Genomic DNA, 22,739 nt, shown 5'->3' on the forward strand with positions numbered 1-22,739 from the left:
AAAAGTCTTGTTGACCGTATGTTATACAGTGGAGACAGGGATTTTATTCTGGGAAACTCGATTTTTTTTTTTAAATTCCTTATAGGCAAACCAACCAGAAGGATAGACGCCATTAATACACATAATAAAATGTACTTATAGCCCTAGTTGCTTCAGAAAACAACCACACAGCTTACTAATAATAAATGAAGGTTTTCAAATAAGAACATTGAGAGATTTCTCAGAGCATGCCTGAATAAAGCATGCGTAAAAAAAAAAGAATAAAATAAAATAAATGCTTTTCTGATAAGTTGTTAACGAAAAGTGGATTTTTCCTTTTCATCAGTTCTTTTTGAAAGATATAACGTTGGCAACTCTTTGAATCATCTTTAGATGCACGTATAAAATCGAGTAGAAATATGGAAGTTCGTATCGAAAAGTCAACTCTTTCCTACCTTATTCGGATTTCACCAAATAATCTGTATTGCTCGGAAGCAGGATATCATAATTATCATAAAGATCATAAAATATTTTAGTTTGGTAATGCCAACTCCTGTTTATTAGATCAAAGTTAAATTTTTTAAAAGAGAAATTTAAAGAAAGAAAAAAGCAATAAAACTTTCATTTTGGTTCTAAATATAAAATGCTATTATTTTGCAGAATGATTTGAAATATGAGATTAAAGTTATTACCAAACAAAAGATATTCATAACATTGTCACCAATGCGACTATTAATATAAGCCACGGTGAGAGTCACACTAGACATTTACAAGAAAATCATGCATATTTATTTTAAAAAATTTAATAATAATAATTGATTACTTAGAAGATGAAGAGAAGAAATTAAATATTGAAGATTCAAATAACATCAGATCCTTTTCGAAACGAATGGAAAAAGAAAAAAAAAGAAAACTGCTGCAATTTTTGTTACATTATGTGAAATTGTAATTGTTGCATGCACTATGAGAAATGCTCACGTGACTGCAATTTATGAATCAGTAATTGTTATCGTTATTAAACCTTGAATCTAATAAAAATAAACAATGGAAATCCTTAATTTTAATGTATTTTTACATTGGAGAATAAAAATTAAACATCACTCTGAAAACAAGTATTTCAATCTTTGTAAGAAGCCAGTATTACACGCAAAAGTGAAACTCACAATTTTTCTGCAGTCAACTCTAATTTTCTAAATTCGATTAAAAACAAAATTCTCCTGGATAGAATATATGTATGAATGGTTATATATTAAATCTTATATTTTATATCAAATAACAAAAATAATAATATATAATGAAGGTTTCGGACTTACCATCATCAGAATCGTACAAATAAAATATTGCTTTCCATTGGTAGAATTTGATGACGTCAATAATAGCCTTTAAATAAAGGGGCCTCATGCTTATCCCATACTGCATTGGACGTTCAAAGTTAGTTTGCGAATAAGCAGGAGTAACAAATGGCATATGGAAAGTGTTGGTGTAGGCTGCTAAGGTTTCGTAAGATGGCTCGCTTGTGGGAGCAACTAAAGTAAATATTCCTCGACTCATCTGCATACACACTACATGAAAAGCAAAGAAATTCTTAATAATTACTCTCACTGAGTAAACAGTATGAATTCTGAGAAGTTAAAAATTTTACAAAACTTCCAACTTTGACAAAGATATAATTTAAGAATACATTTGGGCATACTATTACTCTACTACTACTAATAATATACTTTTGATCTATACGGAGACCGAAATTATAAAATAATCTTTCAGAACTAAAGGAAAACCTTAATCAAACTTACAGCCAAAAATAGTAGACTTAATCTAGATCTAGCAATTTTTTTTTTCTTTCATCACTGGATTCCTGAAATTGAATGACGACAGTGTAAAAGAAGTTTTCTTCATCAATAGCAGAAATGAAGAAAAACGTAAAAATGCTGACTCGGAAAAAATTCAATTACTACGATAAAATAAAATAAAATAAATTAAAAAATTGAAGTACAATTCTCACATAGAGTGGACCAATTTAACCTTTTTTTTTTTGAACCCATACACAACGAAAAAGAATTGCTCAATAAATATAATTACAACCAATTTCAACTACGCAGGTATCTTAGTACATAAGGATAGGGGAAATAATAAAATTTAAATCTATCACAAAATAGCATTTAAAAAAACAGTAATTAATTATTTCTTAATAAAGCAAACGGTAGCTTATGAATTATTAATGAGCATTTATGTACACAGCAAAAAGTAACAGGCTCACACTGGTGAAACTTAAGCGTCTAAAACTATTTTTTTAAACATGACGGATATAATTATATGACTTCTCTGATAAAATTGAATAACAGTTTTTTTTTTTTTTTTTTTTTTTTGAAATTATAAATTATAAAAATCCGTGAACTACGTCACCAATTACTTAGGAATATTTTAACGGTATAGTTTTGAAGGTTTTTTGATATGTAGAGCATCTCTATACACGAAAAGCTTTACGAATAAGTAAACAAAATATTTTCATAATATCCCTGAGACGTTACATAGTCTGTTGCCCTTTAAATGTTACTATACATAGAGAAAATGGGTCAATTCTCTCTTCAAGGAGTTATAAAAATGGGGTGACTATTATTACTGAGAAGGGAGCATAACAAAACAGTTTACATTTTTAAATTTGATTTGCACTTCAAAAAAAAAAGTTATTAGACGTCTGTCTCTCTCTTTCTCTCTCTCTCTCTCTCTTTCTCACTCACTCTGTCGGGCGCAAGTTGGAAAGATATAGATTTCAAACTCCTCCTCTCTATGATTCGAAGGACCTTTATAATGGCTTTTCAGCTGAAGGTGAGTAAGTCACTGTCAGAAGCGGTACAGAGGTCTTCCTTCTAGAAACTCCGGTTTTTCATCCTACAAAACGGACTAACTGAGAACAATACAAGCAATGACAGACAATTCACTGGCCACATAGACTTAGTTGCTTCGGTCATAATTCAAAACCAAACAACAATATTTAAGATGGCGTTGGTCTTAGATGAGAACAGATCTGATAAAATCCAGTTTTTTTTTAAAAAAATAGATGGTTGAACGTAGTATCACTATTAATAAGCTGGGTTAGCTACCAAATAAGAGCGTTCATTAAGGTTGAAAAGTGGAAAGTATTGTTATATTTTGAAACACTGGATATATATATATATATATATATATATATATATATATATATATATGAAAAGTTTTCACATCTTTATCTCATCCAGAGTTTCTTATTCAAAGTAAAAGCACCTTGTAGCAACTTGTATAGGTAAAGTTGATAAGGCTCTGTATTACTAAAAACCTTGGTATTTCAGGTTCTAGCTATTCACTGAGGAGACCTCAAAAAAGGTTGAAACCGGTCTGGGTAGTGACCCCCCCCTCACCCAACATCCATAATGTATAACAGTATACATCTCTTAGTGAGATGTGTTTTACATTAATGGAAATACTAAGAATAGTGATCAGAGCTTTACCCACCTTTACAACGAGTTACCCTGGTGTTGCACTGCTTTTAGACTTAATCTCTATATATAATTTAATATATATATATAACTTTAAAGTAAAACAGATGATCAGTTTGTCTGATCGTCTGCTTTATGATCAGATAAACGTCAATGAGTTTGTTTGATCGTAACACTAACGAATAGTAATTAAAGAATGTAACAAATACCTTTTAATATCCGTTAAAGGTGTGGAAAGCGATTTTCGGTATAAAATCACTATATATTAGCTGAACTCGAAAATAATAACAGTCAGTTGTTTTAAGTAATTTTAAAGGGAAATAAATACACTGAATGAAGCGTGCACTTGTAGGATAATGCAACATCACATCTACTGTTTGTCTAGCTAATAAAATAGAAAGATCAATATAATTGGTTTGCTAAGCATGATGTCACTAAACGTCCACAGTGTTATAAAGCATTTCTGATGAACAGCATTTCCCATAAGACTGACAGAATTGCTGGTATTACGCTAGTAGCTCATCTTATGCACTGCAATTGGTGGAATGTTTTGTGTAAGGAATGTAAACGTTACCGGAGATTGTAGAAATGAATTATGTTCCAGCAGAGTGTAGTAAAATGCCCACGGAAGCACGTTCCATCAGAACATGAGTATCTGTGGGCGATATAGTCTACGTTGCTCTCCAGCAACGTATTGCAGCACGAGTATAGAAACATTGTGCTAGCTTCAAAGGGACCTTAGGGAACTTGGTTACTAAATATTTTATAGAAAGCTAAACTTCTCTTTCCGTAGATTAATTTCACTTGATATAATGCTTGTCAGTTTACATAGTAAATTTTCTTTTTGATGAAGTCAAGCACTTGAACTATTTATATTCTTTTTATGAAAATTAAATGAATAAAAACTGTAGATGTTTATTGAGTTAAAATACACCAATATGGAAGATAAGTTAAATATTTATTTAGTAGAAGACGAGATACTTTTTTTAAAAATAATTTATTACAGAATGGATGAATGTTTTATATATATATATATATGGTATTATATAATTTTTATAAATTGATGATAACAAAAAGTAACATTACAGAAAAATAAATTTATTTGAGTAGTAGAAATAACTTAAGTGTTATTATTGTGATCGGTGGAGACATCTAGGGTTGTTTCCATTTCTGTTTCAATATTTTTTCTAAGCATTATTGTTACTCATTCAGTATGCGTATTCGTCTGTTAGTTACTACGTTACCAAAGTAGATCTGAAGTGAAAATAAACTTAGCTTTCTTATAAATGCAGGACGTTTGAATAAACAAGATTTCAAGACCAAATCCTTCAATGATGATCCAGCATTATTCTTAATAAATAAATCGACCATCCTACTCTGAAATCGGATAAGTTAGCATGTGCTAAAAAAGTTATTATAATTGCAGTTACAGTCGTTGTTCCATAATAAAAAGATATCTTTTCCATTTATTTGAACAGGTCTTTGCAAAAAAATGCATTTTGTCTTACCACATAAGGCATAATTTCTTGTCTCAACGAATACAAAACGGAGATCCCAAAATCCATAAAATCAAAGAATGGTACATCAATATCGGAAGAAGTGATTTCTAAACTTCCTTACAAATTCGATTTTGTTCAAAATTGGATTGCATTATTCGGCGCATTTCTCACTTATTCCGTATACACTAATTGCAAGAACACCCCCTTTTTTTTTTCTCGAATACTGACGATCACTAACAGAACATAAAATTATACGTCAAGGGATAGGCGGGAGTGCATGCTAAATAAACGATTCTAGTTGTGCACCATACCGGAATGAGGTTTACGTTAAAATTAACACTTTAACAGATGTGTTATTATAAGTAGCCATCTTAGGCACCATTCAATAGAATGATGCAATGGAAGAATTTCCTTCCCTTCCACCAATAAAACATTCAGGCACATAAACAAAACGAGTTAAGAGTTGTTTCAAATAGTTCGGAATTCCTAGCATTATTCATAGGTGAATTCTCTCGATCAGGAGCTCGTGATATACTTCCAAAACTGTAGAAGTTTTTGCCAAAATATTACTAAGTGCAGATAATCCACAGTTTGCGTCGTTCACTAGAATGATTACAGTGTACAAGAGCAGAAATTCTCTTATAAAAATATTCCGGTTATTTTTGCGATTCAGAGCTCTCGTTTTGATTGAAAACTGCAACCGTTGGAAAGCTGTGAAAAATTAGATGATGCACGCTATTCAAATGAAACGTAGTATGAGACTATCGGTGTGGTTACGGTTTGGTAATATTGTTCCTAATCTGGACACTTAAATCCCCTTGTTGATGAACTTCCTAGAAACATTGACACTGATCATGTTAACATTCTTACTTCCCACGCTAGTTATAAACATGATAATAAACTACATCATAATCCAAGAACTGTATCTACCTGGTTTAAGTTGAAGAAACGAAAGTGCAAAGATTATATTATCTAGTAAAACCCAATCAGAACCCTACAAAGAATTTGGGAGGAAATAGAATGCCGGCTTGTTAGTTGATCGATAATTCATGGAAAATCTATCCAGGTGGAGTTGACATCTGTAATCGTTGTTAGCAGTATTCCTCAAAATAGGGATTGTGAAACAATTGCAGCATACTTTTTGAAACACAGTTTTCTGACGATTAAAAACAAATGAACACAATAGCGTTATCATCATCATTATCATTATCCTTTCAGGGATTTAGGTCCAGCGGACCTAAATCCCTGTTCCACTCTCTTTCCATCTTTCCCTTGGTCGTCCGTGACTTCCATATCCTCCAAATGGATGGTATCGGAATATTTTTTGGGTAGTCTCGAACTGCTCATTCTTCCGATATTAGTTTCAATAAAGTTACAATAATAAAATTTACATCATTAAGATGTATTGTAATCGGTTTGTACTATGAAAATTAATTATAAAAATCATCTGTAGCTTCCATTTATTAAGTTTATCACAATTTATGTAATACTGTTTGTCTATCTCTTGTGTTCGATATAAACTCGTCTTATGCTTAAAATGAATAACTTACGAAATAAGGCAAGGAAAACTAATCATAATTAGCGGTAATTTAACTCATTTGATTTAAACTGCAAAATTCGACTTTTAATAAAAAAAATAGTAATTGTTGGATAATGCACTATAGAGCTCAAATTTAGATTATATTTGAGAGAGTTTACTGAACTTTTTGTCTGCTAGTAAGATTTGTAATCTGGTGTTCTAATAGACGATGTGATTGTTTGTTTAGATAACTATAAAATAATTAAGGTTTATGTTGAGAGTATATTATATCTATGTTCTCTTGCAGGTTTGCTTCTTTTTGGGCCGGAAAATTGGAGTTTCCAGGTAGAAAATCCTACCCTTGGAGTAAGAGACCAACAATATATATATATATATATATATATATATATATTATTTTTTTAATGGATATTTTCTCTGTTTTCAGATTTATAGAGTAGATGGGCAAATTCCTAACATTTAAAATCTCTCTCTTTTTTTCTCCATAATTATTAAATTTACAAAAGTTTTCAATGCTTGTTATATAAGTTAAAAGGAAGGGGAGAAAAGTTTCTTTAAACCCTTTGAGCCACATTTTTGTAGTTTAAAGTATAAAAGAAACGTGAATTAGGGGAAAAGCAACACTGGGAAAAAAAGAGTGTGTTTTCTGACATTCTCTCTTTTTTAAAGCTGTCATACTATTTTTTTGTTTCGCTTTGTTTGTCTGAAAAGATGTTTGTTAACAAACTTTCATCTCTTGGAAACAGCTTTTGAAGAAGTATAAGGGGAAGGCTCATTAACAGTGTCTTTGTGTTGCTTTCAATCATCTGGGACATTAGAACTACCCGCCCTGAGCCTATGCATAACAAAAGAAAGAAAATGAAAAAAAAAATAATAACAATGCCCAGAGCAAATAAACGGATTCGATGGAGTGATAAACAGCCATTGGCTCTACTCGGAGAGGGAAAAAAAACAAGAAAAAAAATGAAGAAAAACAATAAACTCACAACACATTAAATTTTATGCTGGCGTATGTGTTCGGAACGACCATAAAATGTATGCTAATTTTAAGGGATCGCCATTTCGATGCAACACATTATGACAACAAATACTGCTTCGAATAATGCCCATATTGTTCAGAAGGGAGAATGCTCTTTACTCTCTGGATGCCGTAGAAAAATATATCTTGGCAATCCAAACATAAAAATGAAATATTAAAATTCGCATTCTTTTTCTTTTCGTTCTAAATGGGTGTGAGACAGCACGTTCTTAATTCACGTAATGTCTTTCTATGTATATTTCAAAAATTCTGCTGGGACATATTTAGTTAGTATGTCTGGAAGGGATAGCATTTTATTATCTACGCGCATCTTAATTAACCTTCTAATATTACGAAAAAAAAAGTGTATATGTGTTGTATATCATTATTATAGAAATAAATTTATAAAAATTACTCTTCTGAAAAATTTATTGCAAGCACATAAATATTAATATTCGACTAGAACTTATTTTATGACTAAATGGAAATAGTAGCTAAAATTTGCTTGAAAATATTTAGATAATAATACAAACTACTGAAAGAAATTATCTCTTAATCTATTGTGTATAATCATTTTTTAAATAATCAGATGAATAAATTTGACCAAGTTGAAAATATTAAATTTAAAACCCAACAAAGAGGAAAACAATTGCCTTTATTGATCACGAATGGCAATGTAAAAAGAAACAGGATGATTTCAAACAAGTTTTATTTATTTATTTATTTCATTGCATAGAAAAGGAAAATGAGTAAAGAAATTGTTAATTGATCAGCAATAATTATACATTAATTACAAATTAATGTGGAATTAATTCCGTTTTTATTAAAATAATCAGGTACGCTGAAAATGAAATAATTTACACAAAATCATCTGAATATTATTCTGCACGTTACGTATTTTATTCTGTTCATATTTATCAAATAATAATATCAATTTAACAAATATTATCACGCGTAGCATATAGTTTACACTTGCCGAATATAATATCGTTTAATAGAGAACCGTGCGAGGAAATTCTGGGCAACAATGTGTTGATTCTAACTGTAATCAATATTTATATCAATAACAGACACGATGTTGGCATTAAACAGACAGCTTCGACAACACGCTGATAGCAATTTAGTAGCCGAACTGATATATTTAGAAAGACTATATACTTAGAATTGATATTATAATCAACAAATATAACGATTTGATAGGAAGTAACGACTGATGCAATTTTGAGGAAATCAAAACTAGTGAAGAAATAAGCTGAAGTCATAAACTAATCATAATAGTCCATTTTTAGCGAATTGCAATAATTCGTCGTTCCCGTTCATTTCATAAAAATTCTAGAAAAGTTCATAATTTCTGATTTCCAACGTCATAATTAACCAGAGTAATATAGTATATTTTATTAGACGTCACTATTTCTATTAAGTGAATTGTGAATAGATGCCACCGGCATATTTTTAGAGCATTAATTATAATGCATCATTTAAAAAATATGTTATAAATAAGGAAATGTACGAAAATATCAATCAAGATAATTTTAGTGCATGTTTTGAAAATACTTTTATATAGGTGTAAACAAGATTGCTTAAACATACCTTTTTCTTAAACATAAACATGACGTCCATGTACGTAGTAAATATATATATATTTCTATGTATGGCGTAAATATTTATTTCTGTGCAAGTGATATAGGATGAGTATTATTTCACAGCAGTATACGAAATAAATATTATATATGAAATGGATGTTATATTTGAATTGGTTTTTGTTTCCTTTTTTTTTCTTACTGTTTACGTGCGAAATGTCTGCTTTAAAGAAAAATAAAATAACAACAGCAAAAATTCATTTATGATACAAACATCGCATTAATGTAGAAATATTCAAATCGTTAACCACTTAGTTTATTTATAAAATATTAAAGAAAATTTTCCAAAATATTTTTAATATTTTGGGAAAATTTGTAGAAAAGAGCAATGCTAACAATTATGACAAATACCTGTTGGATTTCTGCTCAGGACATGGACTGGTTATTACTAACACCATGTTCCAACATAAAAATATGCACAAATTCACATGAAGAGAAGAAACAAGGAAAAAGAAAAGTCTCATTGACTATGTGTTATTGTTGATAATGATGTGTTTCTCCCTGGTGCAGGACACCAGAGTGTACAGAGGATTTGAAATTGGAAGTGGTCACCATTTAGTCTTGAGCAGGATAAAATTGATTTTCATATTGAAAACAACATGTAAGAAAGTTCTAAAACGAATAAAAGTTGAGCAGCTCTCAGATGTGAACTACATACTAAAACACACGAACATTATTGAAGGAAAAAATGAAAGAGTTTGAGAACAAAAATCAAACCTTGGAGATTCAGTGGCAAATCCTGAGGAAAACATTGAGTGATTTATCCAGAGAGGCATGTGGTGAAGTTGTCTGCAAGGATAGAAAAATCAGAACTGCATGTGAACACAGGAAGTTAAAGAGGCAGTGAAGGAAAAGAACAAAAAGCATATCAAAAGTTCCTGGCAAGTAAGTTAGCTTCTGCTCTTAGAGAAAACAGAGACAATTGTAAGAAAGATAAACACTGTGTAAAAGTAGTTAGCAAAAGTCATAGGAAGACTTTGGCAAGAACATAGAAAATAAATATCAAGAAAATGGCAAGATATTCTGGAGGTTGTTGAGAAAACTCAGAAATGGAAGAAAGAATGCTGTAAAAGGAATTAGAGATGATAAAGTGACATGAAAACTGGAGAAAAAGATATCCTTGAAGTATGGAGTAATTGCTTCGGAAAAATTGCTAATTGAAACAATCAGTGATAGCACAATTGGTAAAAAGCATTCAACAAGCATACAATCAGGAATACTTATCCATAAGTGAAGTATTATGAAATATTATCATATATATATATATATAATGCGTATGATATTTGACCAGAAATAAATGCTCAAGTACGGATGTATAAAAGTCTTACAGTGGCTGCACTGCATAGTTCAGAAGACCTGGACAGAGGGACGAATTCCAGATGATTGGAGTAGAGATCTCATAGTACCCATACATAAAAGGAAATAAAACTGAATCTGAGAATTACATAGGAATTTCCCTACTGAGTGTTCCTGGTAAAATTTATGCAAGTATGTTGAGAAATGGTTAGGAGGATTGGAAGGGAAGCTTGGTGAAGAACAAGCTGAATTCAGGCCAAATAGAGGCTGTCTTAATCAGATTTTCACTTTACGACAAATAGTTGAGAAATCATAGAAATATAACAAAGATCTGTATTTAAGTTTTGTAGATCTGGAAAAAGCACATGCCAAGAGACAAGCTTTCAAAACGCTTTTCATTAAACCGAAGATATGCCTGATACAATGTCAATGGGACATTATATCAGGCATTGCATAGTCTTTATTTGAGTTGTAAGTCAGCAGTTAGAATTGAAGGAAGTACAGGAAGATTGTTTAATGTTAAATCTGATGTGAGACAAGGATGTGCATTATCCCCTGTGGTATTCATTATCTATATGGTTCACATTATGAAGGAAAGTGGTATTAAACCTGATATCAAAATTGGAGATGTTAATCTCAGCTCTTTACTTTACGCAGATAATGTTATACTTTTAAATGAATCCAGTACAAGTGTGCAAGATTCCCTGACTAAATTGAATAACTGTTGTAATAAATTTGAAAATAGGCAGAAGAACTGAAAATATCAACTGCGTAGTGAATGGAGAACCTATAGAACACGTAAAACATATCAGCTACTTACACGTAGGCACGATTAATAGTGACGATGGTAAATTAAATATGGAAATAGACAACATAATCAACAAAGCTGGTATGGTTGGAAGTCAGCTGAATAAATTTATAAAGAATAAGAGAGAAATTTGTCAAAACACTAAATTAACTGTATACAAGATAGTGTTCAAGCCAATTTTAAATTATAGATCTGAGAGCTGGGTTAGAAATAAAAATTTGACCAAAGACTAGAGACCGAAACCGAGGATATGAGTCATAAGAAAAATTGGACGCGAACTGATCGCATCAATGGTAAAATCATATTAAAAACGAGGATATTAGGAAAGATCTTGACATTGTTAGCATCCAGGAATGAATTAGCAGACTAATCTCTGTTGGTATGGTCACTTAAACAGAATATGAGAGGATAGATTAGCAAAACAAGTATTCTCTGCCAGGTTGTCAGGAAAAGACCCAAATGAAGACGAAGCTATAGGTGGATTGATACAGTAAAAAGTTCCTTAGAAGACAGAAATTTAAGATCTGTTAATATTGGAGTCTTGACAGGTTAACAGACTGATTTGGAGGAAAATTGTTGACAGGAAGTTAGTAAGGATGTAAATTCGTCATGTAATACTATCATAATATCCTGTACACCCCCTTCGTGGTGCATGTCAGGAATTTAATGATGATGATAAAGATTGTTTCTTTATCTCAAACAGTATGTTATTCCAAGAAAGCATCTTAGAGTCTATAAACAAAAGAAAAGTCCAACAATTTTTATTCATAAGAAAAGAATGAACTGTTTTCAATCAAACTAAAAAAAAGGAATTTGAATACGAAACGTATTATATTAAGGGAACCGGAAATCGAACTGCATAATTTAGTACAAGTAAAGTATATTTTACTAAAAGACTACAGCATTAAAATATATTGCCTATCTGAGTTGTTTTTTCTTTAAGACGAATTTTCAAACCTTTTTAGTCTATCAAAAAGGAAATGTGTTGTATTGAAAAACTGCTCTATTTCAGCGATCTCAATTCAGTTTTCTAATAAAAAAAATGAGAATACTATGAGTCTTACGCAGGAAATCGCATGGAAAAGTCACCAGAAAATTAATGATATAGTTCCTCCCATATAGTGACTTTTCAAAAGTTTTAAATGCAAGTTAAGTGACTATAAGTGACGTGTAGTCCATTTATTTACTAACTTTTTCTTGCCCAATAAGAACTGACTCTGAATTGCTTTGAATATTTTGGTATACATGAACGAGGACTTTATCAGATCTTCCTTTTTCAAAACAAAACAACAACAACAACAAAAAAAGAAACTTCTTTCTTTCTTTTTTTCTTCTGACAGAAAGAAAGACATTTCCTAGAAGAAATCTTCCATCACAACAGATGGAGCTATGTGAGACGCATACTTCTCAAGAAGAGATGAATTAAGATATTATGTGAATCTTACGTTTCTTTAATTTGTTATTAAGGGCTTCTCAGTTTATTCTGCACGTTAACTTCATTATTGTCCCTTAACTTCCCTTTTTGTAACTAATAAAATCCTCTAAACCGTAGGACGGAGACGTAAATGCGTAGTGTTATGAATTCTAATGGAGTGCAATTCTTAATTTCTACGTCGTATGTTTTCTATATAGTGTAACTGTAATAATTCCTCGCGAATCCAATTTCGTTTCTGAATTATATCCACGCCTCATTTTATGCTTTTTCCCCCTATCCTATTTATATTTGAATATCTATTAAGATTATAATTGCCTTATTTACATTTTTTGAATCATGGAATAGCTAGGTGATAATTTAGTTTCTTTGGCATATTTTTATAATATAGAGGGAGATGTAGAAGGGAATTCTTAAGTGCTTATTAGCAGTTTTAACATAACCCAGACAATGTTTTGATCCTAATTTAAACAAATACTTTCTTTATGCCAATCTACAGAGTGCATAATACCATATTGACTTGATATTTTTATACATTTTATACGCTATGAGAAAAGATGTTGATACTTTCGTTAACTAAATCATGAGCTTTTTCCATGGATTGGTGTGCATAACGCATAACTTTACTGTCTATAAGGGTGAAGCATAATGCTTTTATAATCCCTGCTATCTGATAAAGGATACTGTGTAGGGGAAAACTTTATGAGCTAAGTGCTCGGCCAGAGTGGGTGCAAGTTATATATCGTTGTTTGATACTAGGATGGCCTTTGGTCTCGTATATTTAAAGAAATACGATTCATTGTAGTTTGCTGCTTGTTGAACTAATTCATTTGCGTGTGAGGACGAATTTGAGAAGAACTTGACTGCTAATGATTGCAGGAAAGAGTAGATATAAGGTATATTTGTGTCCCAATGAAGTTGAACATCTCTGATATACCATGGCGCATTTAGGATCATACGTAACTACTTGTTTTGCACTCTCTGCAGTTTAAGGATGTTTAAAGTGTTTAAAGTGTGGCTCTAGGCAGAAATAATGGGACGGATCATCAACTGGTAGAGAATCAATTTGATTTTAATATTTAATTTGCTGTTTTCCTGTTGATTGGAGGGTAGAGCTGTGCGATGACTTTTGATTAGTGTTGCTAAATGAAAATGACTAAAAACAGTTAAATCTTTAAAAATAAGGAGCTAAAAAGGGGAGTTAAAAATAAAAATTTGAAGCTAAAATTTTAAAAATAGTAGCTGATACTTTTAAGTTTCTTACTTTATTCAAGTTGAAGTGATACTTGCATATAAGTGGCTAAATCCACAATACACCTTCCATGTGGTCTTCTGCGCTTAATTCACCCACACACACACACTTAGATTTTCAGCTTTATCATATGTGGCCATCATTGGCCGAGAAATATTACTCGGTGTAGATGATGGTAAATGGTAGTCTGTAAAGCACTTGTTGTTACGCCTGAGGTCATACTTGACCGACAAAATAGATGTCAGCATTGACAATTCAATCTTGTTTCTTAATTTAGTTTTTAACTGCATTCATGGAACTAAAAATTCGTTCAATTTCCTCATTAGAATTTGGCAGTATTAATAAATTTATTGCACACTGAGCAATTTCTTTAAATGGATTCATTCCAGATGCATCTTTATATTCTTGTACTTCAGTCCAGAATAGCTCAGTGTTTTCTATATTTCTCGATTTATTTAAGTGGATAGTATTGTACTGGTATTCAGCAGCATCAACATCTTTTTTTTTGTTTTCAGCATTATTTCTGATGGAAGTAAAAGGTTCTTTTATATGTTTTAGGATATTATCAACAGAAAAAGAAGACATTATTCTTAAAATATTCAAGTTTTTGGGCAACCTTTGCTTAAGCTGTTTGAAGAGACCAAGAAGACACTGTTTTGCTCTATTTCTAAGATTTCGCTCATCATTTTGCGTTATTTTCTTTTGTATCATCAACTCTGAAATTTTTCTTTCAAATCTGTAACCAAGATTTCGAATGGGATCATCAAGTCAGAGATTGATGATCCAAACAGTCATCAATCTCTGACTCTCTATAGGGTCGACTGTGGTTGATGGTAGCACTAGCAATGGAGCGAATCAAACGAGAAAGGCCTTCAAATAGTCTCATCTAATCTGCACTGTTAGATTAGAAAACTTTGTCAACTTGCTGAACTTGAACTACAACAGGATGGGATGCAAATATAAAAGGTACCAACAGATTCCTTTCATCTTTGTACATTTCCCACACACTTTGAGCTTCGTAACATTTCTCAGTCACACTCACGACTTCGAAGTGAGTTTTTAATTCCGACCACTGGCTGAGAATTCTGTCTACTGCAGGTTCAATGGAGAGCCACCTTGTTGCACAGTTGCTTACACAATTTTCAGTGGAGCATCATTTTCGTTGATAGTTTTGATACAGCTCTTTGTATGCTGCTTGTCTTGAAGAAGAATGTGTAAACCACTTATACGTTTTTGCAACTAAAAAGTCTAATTTTCTTGGGAGAGATTTTGCACAAGTGTGAGACATTGCCAAAAATTAAAATTAAGGAGGAATATATGCCTTCAGTTGTTCATAAACGCCATTATTGACACCAATCATAACAGTGGCGTTGTCTGTACCAATTGCAATGAGATTTTTAATGTCCAGTTTCTTGGTCAAGAGCTCTTTTTTCACCACTAGTGTCACACTTTTCTAGAAATGTATGCATAATTTTGTTGAATTTCTTGCTATCATGTCAATAAATGATGGCCATTCCTAAAATTTTATTCACTGTGATATCATTTGATTTGTCTATTTGCAAGCTGAAATTTCCATCTCCGATGTCTACAATTAGATCTTCAAAATGCTCACTTAGAATATTCTTTACAATTGCAGAGCACTTAGTTCAGTGCATTTTTACTTTTGGCATAATTTGACTGTCTGGGATGATATTTTTGAAAAGATCTACTAGATGGGCGCAACTGTTGAATGATGAGTGACTACAAAGAAATAATGTTAACCTACCTTCAAAGTTTGTGGTCTCATCAGACTTTTTTCGCAAGCATATTTGTAACAGGAACAGCCTTGTATGGAACTGCAGCAAGAAGCTTCTTAGTTTCGCTGTGCTTTACAAGCTGACAATATTTAGCGGCTATATCACATCTGCAAAACGTACAGTGGCCTTTTGTAGCGTTCACACAACCACTTTCTAAACATTCCCATTTGCAACCACTCCTTCCTAAATTTTTGCTTGTAAGCTTTATTTTTCTCTTTGCTCATTTTGAAGAAGGGTATACAACTCTTTACTGTAACGAATTATGATCAGTCTTTGAAAACTTCCCACTCGCTATTGTAACTACCAACCAGAACACTGTGCAAAGACTAACTTATAGTGGTGCTATCAACGTTAAGGCTAAAAAATGGCAGACTGTTGAGACTGACTGACATCATCATTCATTTGAAACGTGTACGACGCTCGCACCAAACGTACAATACAATCCCTTATCAAATGCGAACATTTGGAAAACTTTTAAAACAATTTCTTTAACAGTAAGTTATAAAAACAACTAAAAAGAGGTGATCTGAAGGAGCTAGCTGCTAGATTAAAATGTTTGGAGCTAGGGAAGAAAAAAAAGAGCTAGATCTAGCTCCAAAAGAGCTAAATTGGCAACACTGATATATATATATATATATTACAATTATATTCATGTAGTAAATAAACAGTTAATATTTATAGAAATATAAAACTATTTAAATATATTAAAAAAGGGTATCTGTAGTTCAGTTCGTATAGACGATGCCCTTTGGTTGGGAAAACCTGGGTTCGAACCAGGTCTAGAAAGCAAAGCATTTATAAGGGCTTTTCAACTGAAGGTTGGATTGGGTTAATGTGACATTAACATTAACATTTCTGGCTATATGGGTGAAGCAAAATTGCTTTTCATAATTCCCATTTGTCTTGTAATGAGAGAACTTTGAATGGAGTGTTTGTGAGCCATATGCTCGCCCAGTGAGGGCAGTGAAGTTAGTTGTGTTCAGCTGAACTTAAGATAGACTTGTCTTTTATATTTGTTGATTTCTGCTTCATTATATTCCGAGGCTTCCTTGATTAACGGGTTTGGATGGTTACTTGTCTTGGTAAAGAACTTCTCAGCTAGATTTATGAAAAAGGAAGAGATATAAGGGATATTAACTTCTCTATGGATCCGGGTGTTTCTTATAAACCAAGGGGCATTCAGAATCATCCTCAGGCACTTATTCTGTAATCTCTGAAGTTTTAGAATGTTTGAATTTGCGGTGTGGCTCCATGCTGGGGATGCGTAAGTGATAACCGGTCGAATTACCATCTTGTAAATTGTTAATTTTGTTTGCGTGTCCAATTTACTTTATCTGTTGATCATAGGGTAGAGCTGTGCCAAGACGTTGGATGTCTTTGATGAAATGTAACTAATATGTTTGTTGAATAGGAGTTTACTATCAAGAATCACTCGAAGATATTTAACTTCAGTCTGCCATGGAATATTTACTCCCAATAAATAAATATCCTCCATGGTATGGATTTTCTTTCTAGTAAACAATATAGCTGAGCTTTTCTGGGGGTTACCTTGGATCCTCCAGTCTGCCATCCACTTTTCTAAAGTGTGTATGCTAGTTTGTAGTCTTTAAGTTGCCAGTTTTGGGCTCAGTGATCTTGCTATCAGTGCAGTATCATCTGCATATAATGCAGTGAATGTTGTTCTTGGGTTCAGAGGGATATCTGCTACATAGATTGAAAACAGGAGAGGTGCCAAAAGAGATCCCTGAGGTACGCCTGTCGTGATCCTGCGTCTGGTCGAAACCGTTTCGCCGACCTTGACCTGCATATATCTGTCTTTCAGGTAAAAATGTATTCTTTTTATTAACTTGACTGGAAAGTTAAATTTTATCAGCTTGTAGAGAAGACCTTGATACCATACTTTGTGAAACGCTTTCTCTGGTTCGATGAAGATGGCAGATATATTGAGTTTCCAGTTGAAACCTTTAGTAATGATTTCTACCAGCCGGTGCACTTGTTGAGCTGTAATATGGGCCCTACGGAAGCCGAACTGTTCATTAGGCAAAATTCCTAACTTATCTGTTTCTGCTTGGAATCTTGAGAGGATTACTTTCTCTGTCACCTTTCCGAAGCTGGACAATAGGCTTATGGGTCTGTAGCTTTCGGGAAGGCGAGAATTTTTTCCTGGCTTCTTCAGTGGTATGATTGTGGCTGTTTTCCAAGTAGTAGGAAAATGCTGGAATCTAAAGATGGCATTTGTAATGTTGACGAGATGGATTATGGCCTTTCTTGGAAGTAGTTTTACTATTTTGTTAGTTATGCCATCCGATCCTGGAGTTTTTTTATTGTTTAGATGAGAGATGATATTTATCATTTCTGCCGGATTTGTAGGAGTGATATGTTCGGAGTTAACAGTGTTTTGTCTTAAGGTTGTCCTAACATGACGATGAATCTTGTACATAAGGTTGATATTTAGATTTGTATAAGATGGATTGCACTGAGATTCTAGGTTATCTACTAGTGCTTCGGCTATCTATTCATCTTTGTGAACTGTCCCTTTCTTGGTTTGTATAGGGGTATGAGTTGGTTTTTGGTGCGGATTGCTCTTAAGAATTTCCATACAGAATGATCTTCGGTATTGATGTTAGCCAGTTTGGTTTCCCATTGATGGTTTCTGTGTTTTTGAAGAGCTTCTCGGACCTGCCTGTTTAGATTGTTCAATACTGTTTTATCTTGTGGTGGCTCTGGTATTGTGGTATCTCTTCCTGGCGCTATTTTTTGCTCTGATTAGATCCATGATTTCTTTAGGGATACGATTGGTTGGGTGGAAGACAGTGGATTGCCTGACTGATTCTATTGCTTTCTGAATTTGTATGGTTAAGTTATTTATTGCTGTGTCAATCTCTTCCTTTTTACTGATATTGGGCACCAGACCAATATGATCGGGAAGAACCTTTGCTAACTTGTCCCATGGTACGAATGTGTGGAGAGGAGAGAATTGATCTGATGAACCTAGATTAAGCACTATGGGACTGTGGTCAGAAGGTATTTCGTTGTCTGATTCCAATTTGAATTGGTATCTTAAATTTTTAAAGATGACAATGTCCAGCACATCCGAGCCACCCGAAGGTCTGAAGTGGGTGGGCTCGGTAGGGCCGGCCACAACAACAGAGTTGAGCATTGCATAGTCGAAAAGTGTGTGGCTTTTGGTGTTAGTTGATGAGCTGCACCAAGCTGTGTGTTCTGAGTTGAAATCTCCTGCTATTATTATGGAGTCATTTGGACCAAGTATGGAGTCCAGATCTGTTGTCAGAAGAGGAATGCTTGGAGGGTTATTAGCAGCATAGATCTTGAGACTTCCAGCATTGAAGGTATGTACCTCCACACCGGTCACCTCCAGGTTTACTGTTTTGGGCTTGTCTATTGTGTTATGATTCAAATAACTCTTAATATATATGGCTGTGCCTCCATCTCTTGTGCCAATTCTGTCGTTTCTGTACATAGTGTATCCACGGATTTTTGGGTTATTAGCTGGTCTTAGGTGTGTTTCACCAATCAAGATGATATCAGCATTGAGACGAGGTGAAAATTCTTGAAGTTCCAAAATCTTGTTCATCAATCCATTTGTATTCCATCGATTATCTTAAGAGCTTTTGGTTTGAATTTATTACTCCAGACAGATGGCTGTTATAATGTTTTGAGTGCCTTGCAGGAATCTCTTTCTGGAAGATGTTGAGGGGCATGTCTTGCCGAATACTTGCAGCATAGTGGCAAGTGAGGCTGTTAAAACGGATGTTATGTTGGAGCTTTCTAGCTCGAGAGATGAAGGAGGCTTAGTTCTTACAGCCTCAGCATATGTTTTGGTCATGGTTGTTCCTTCCTGTGAGGTAGAAGGCAAGGTGTTTCGGACTGGAGGACGATTTGTTTGGTTGCTTAAAACGTTGTTACGTGGAGGAGCAATATTGACTTTTGTTGATACTCGATTTTTTGGATTGGAAAGGCATTCTTTGTAGTTGGCAGGGTGAGGTCCTCTGCAGTTTGCACAGCATGCTGGAGTTCTGCGTATTTTGGTGCATGTGATGGTCTGGTGTTCCCTCGCTGCCTTACATAATTTTTGGGCATGTCCAAACCTTTGGCATCTATGACACTGACCTGCAGATACTCTTTACATAAGAGGCTCAGTTGAAATTTTGAGACCGCATACTACAGTCAGTTCATAGATCTACTTTTGTGTGTTGTTTATTTCCACCAGCACCAAAGGCATTGGTCTTTTATATGATATGAGCATTCTGCTCACTTTCACTGGGGACAGGCCCTGTCTGGAGAGATCAGTGGTCACATCTTCAGGAGTGATACCTTCAGCTATCCCACGTAGAACTACTTTCAGGATTTTTTCGCTGGTAAAGTGAAGGTGTGATATGGGACGTCAGCATTGTCCATAAATCTGGTCATCTGTCTGTAATCCGAGACAGTAGTGGGTTGTATTTTAACTCCCTCATCTGAGTTTTTTAGCCCATGAGAATGAGATGTTTTGTTCTCTGAGGGCTGATGAGACAGGGATCCATTTTTCCTTACCCTTAATATGACTGGTGGTATCTTTTCTTTAGGACCATTGAGTGCTTCTACCCCTGTTGTTTTGGGTTCTCCAACATTGGTGATTTTCCTCTTCTTTTTTGACCAATTGGAACTCTGTATCTGTTTCCAAGGTATGATAACTGCTGTCTTGGGATGTAGCATCTTCCATATTTGGGGATTGTGCAAAATCTGATTGCGTCAGAGTTATAGCCTCTTCACTTATGTCATCCATATTGTCCTCTGTGACTGCTGTAGGGAGAATGTGTCAAAGAGTTTGACTTTTCCTGGCCAATTATCACTCAGCAGCTTTCCTAGTCTGAGGAATTCCAGGTATACCTTCTCGAATTTGGCCTCATTCAGAAGTTTTGCATGACAATAGTTTAGAAATGTGTTAAGACACAGATGGAGAAAGAGTAGAGATCTCTCAGGTGTTCCGAGCAGGTAAAGATAATCATGTGGACTTTTGAGGGTCCACTAGCAAATCCCGTAGACACACTAAGGAGTGTCTACCAGCAATAAAATGTCACGATATAAAACAATGGCGATACTAGCGGCAGTAGGCCTAGCGTATCGCCCTTGTAAATTCAATTGACTTACCTGGATAAACCACTATGGAAAAAATAAAGTGTCTGTTTATGGCAGAAAGCAATTAACTGCTATTACTAATGAATAAGCATAAATCGCTAAAAACATATCAGTCAAATTCACCATCAATAATACACTATACGAAACACTAACACGCGAGCCGCCATCACTTTTAATCTCTGGATTGGTCCTTATCCTTATAAGGACTGGTTTAAAGGGGCGAAGCAAGAATGCTTTTCATCTTCCCCGTTATCTGTAGAGGACAGTGTAGGGATAGGGTGTTATTGAGCTATTAAAGCTCTGATCATGGCAGGAGGGTAACAGCAATAGCCGCGCCTCAGTTAGAGTTTCATTGGCTACAGCACTGCCATATGTAAAGGTAAAGCCGTCTCTAAAAATTCGGACGATCCCTAGGCCACTCAATCGTGGGCGAAAGACCGTCCATCTCAGCGTTGGCTCCACTCAGTGATGGCCTCCAACCCACACGCCACCACCGAGCAGAACCGCTCATATTCTGAAGAAAAGCATTCACCGACAAAGCCCCTCAGCGGGCCGTACCGGAGAACACTTACCCCGGAGACACAAATTGCTTCCTTAAGGCAAAAACCTGAAGAGAGCGAACTCAAACTCTCGAATCTATGTGCCCCAGGGGGGGGTTGCAGCAACAGCCGAGCCTCAGTTAGACTTCATTGGTACAGCATTGCCATCCATTACCCTCCAAGGGTATTAATCACCGCATCTCACGGTCGATTAATTCCCTGGATTGGTGTGATAACTAGATTATATAATTTATATGATTCTTACTTTATTTAATAAATGGTTTAGAAGTGAGGAACTCAAACAAATTTGATTAATTCAAGTTTCTTAATTCATAAGGTATATCCATATTTCTATTAAGATTATAATTGCCTTATTTACATTTTTTGAATCATGGAATAACATTATTCCATGATGCAAAAGATTAGTATTATTCTATAATCTAAATTATTTATTTTTGTTCCTCCATATATATGCAAGCGCATTGCATTTCTCCGGGATATTCGGTCACGCTGATTTACACACACACACACACACACACATACACACACACACACATACACACACACATATATATACATAAATAAGTTTTTTTACCTTGGGTAATGTATAATCTAATATACATTACCCAAGGTAAAAAAAAAAACTTATTTACATCTATATCTCCTACAGAGATTCTTATTCAAAATAAAAACACCTTGTAGCAACTTGTATAGGTAAAATTGATAAGGCTCTGTATTACTAAAACCTTGGTATTCTACTGCTGACGATCCGCCCCATAGTGACATATGCATCTCCAGCCTGGAGCCACACATCCAACACCAACATCCTCAGGCTACAGAGAGTGCAAAATAAGTGTTTGCGCATGATCTTGGATGCACCGTGGTTTGTAAGGAACGTCCAAGTGCATAGAGATACAAACATCCCTTATATCTACTCCTTCCTACTAACTACAGCGGAAAAATTCTTCTCAAAGATCTCTACACACCCCAACGATCTAGTTAAACAGGCAGCTAACTATAATGAAACCGACCTCTTTAAATACATGATGCCAAAAGCCATCCTGAACACTTGCAACAATGACTAATCTCCGTGCATCCCCAGGGCGAGCTCACAGCTCATAAATCTTTCCTTCAAATCATCCTCCCTATCAGACAACGGGGAATAAAATCATCTTGCTTCACCCTTCTGCCAATGATGTCATGTTAACCTTGGTATTTTGAGTCTAGCTACTCACTGAGGAGACCTCAAAAAAGATTGAAACTGGTCTGGGTAGTGACCCCACCCATAATGTATTGCAGTATACATCTCTTAGTGAGATGTGCTTTACATT

General features: G+C 34.2%; 1 protein-coding gene across 1 annotated transcript in view; it reads right to left on the minus strand.

Moving 5' to 3' along the window:
- LOC150104172 (glutamate receptor 1-like) overlaps window positions 1–22,739 on the minus strand; it is a 509,694-nt gene that overhangs the window by 334,966 nt on the left and 151,989 nt on the right. Inside the window, exon 3 of the mRNA XM_090396414.1 lies at window positions 1,293–1,541. Coding sequence (XP_090252540.1) covers window positions 1,293–1,541 — 249 coding nt within the window. The remainder of the gene's footprint in view (window positions 1–1,292; window positions 1,542–22,739) is intronic.

This window comes from Typopeltis vanoorti, chromosome 8 (genome assembly GCF_054136105.1).
Source record: "Typopeltis vanoorti isolate ZY-2024b chromosome 8, IOZ_Tvanoo_1.0, whole genome shotgun sequence".
In the NCBI taxonomy this organism is placed as follows: domain Eukaryota; kingdom Metazoa; phylum Arthropoda; class Arachnida; order Uropygi; family Thelyphonidae; genus Typopeltis; species Typopeltis vanoorti.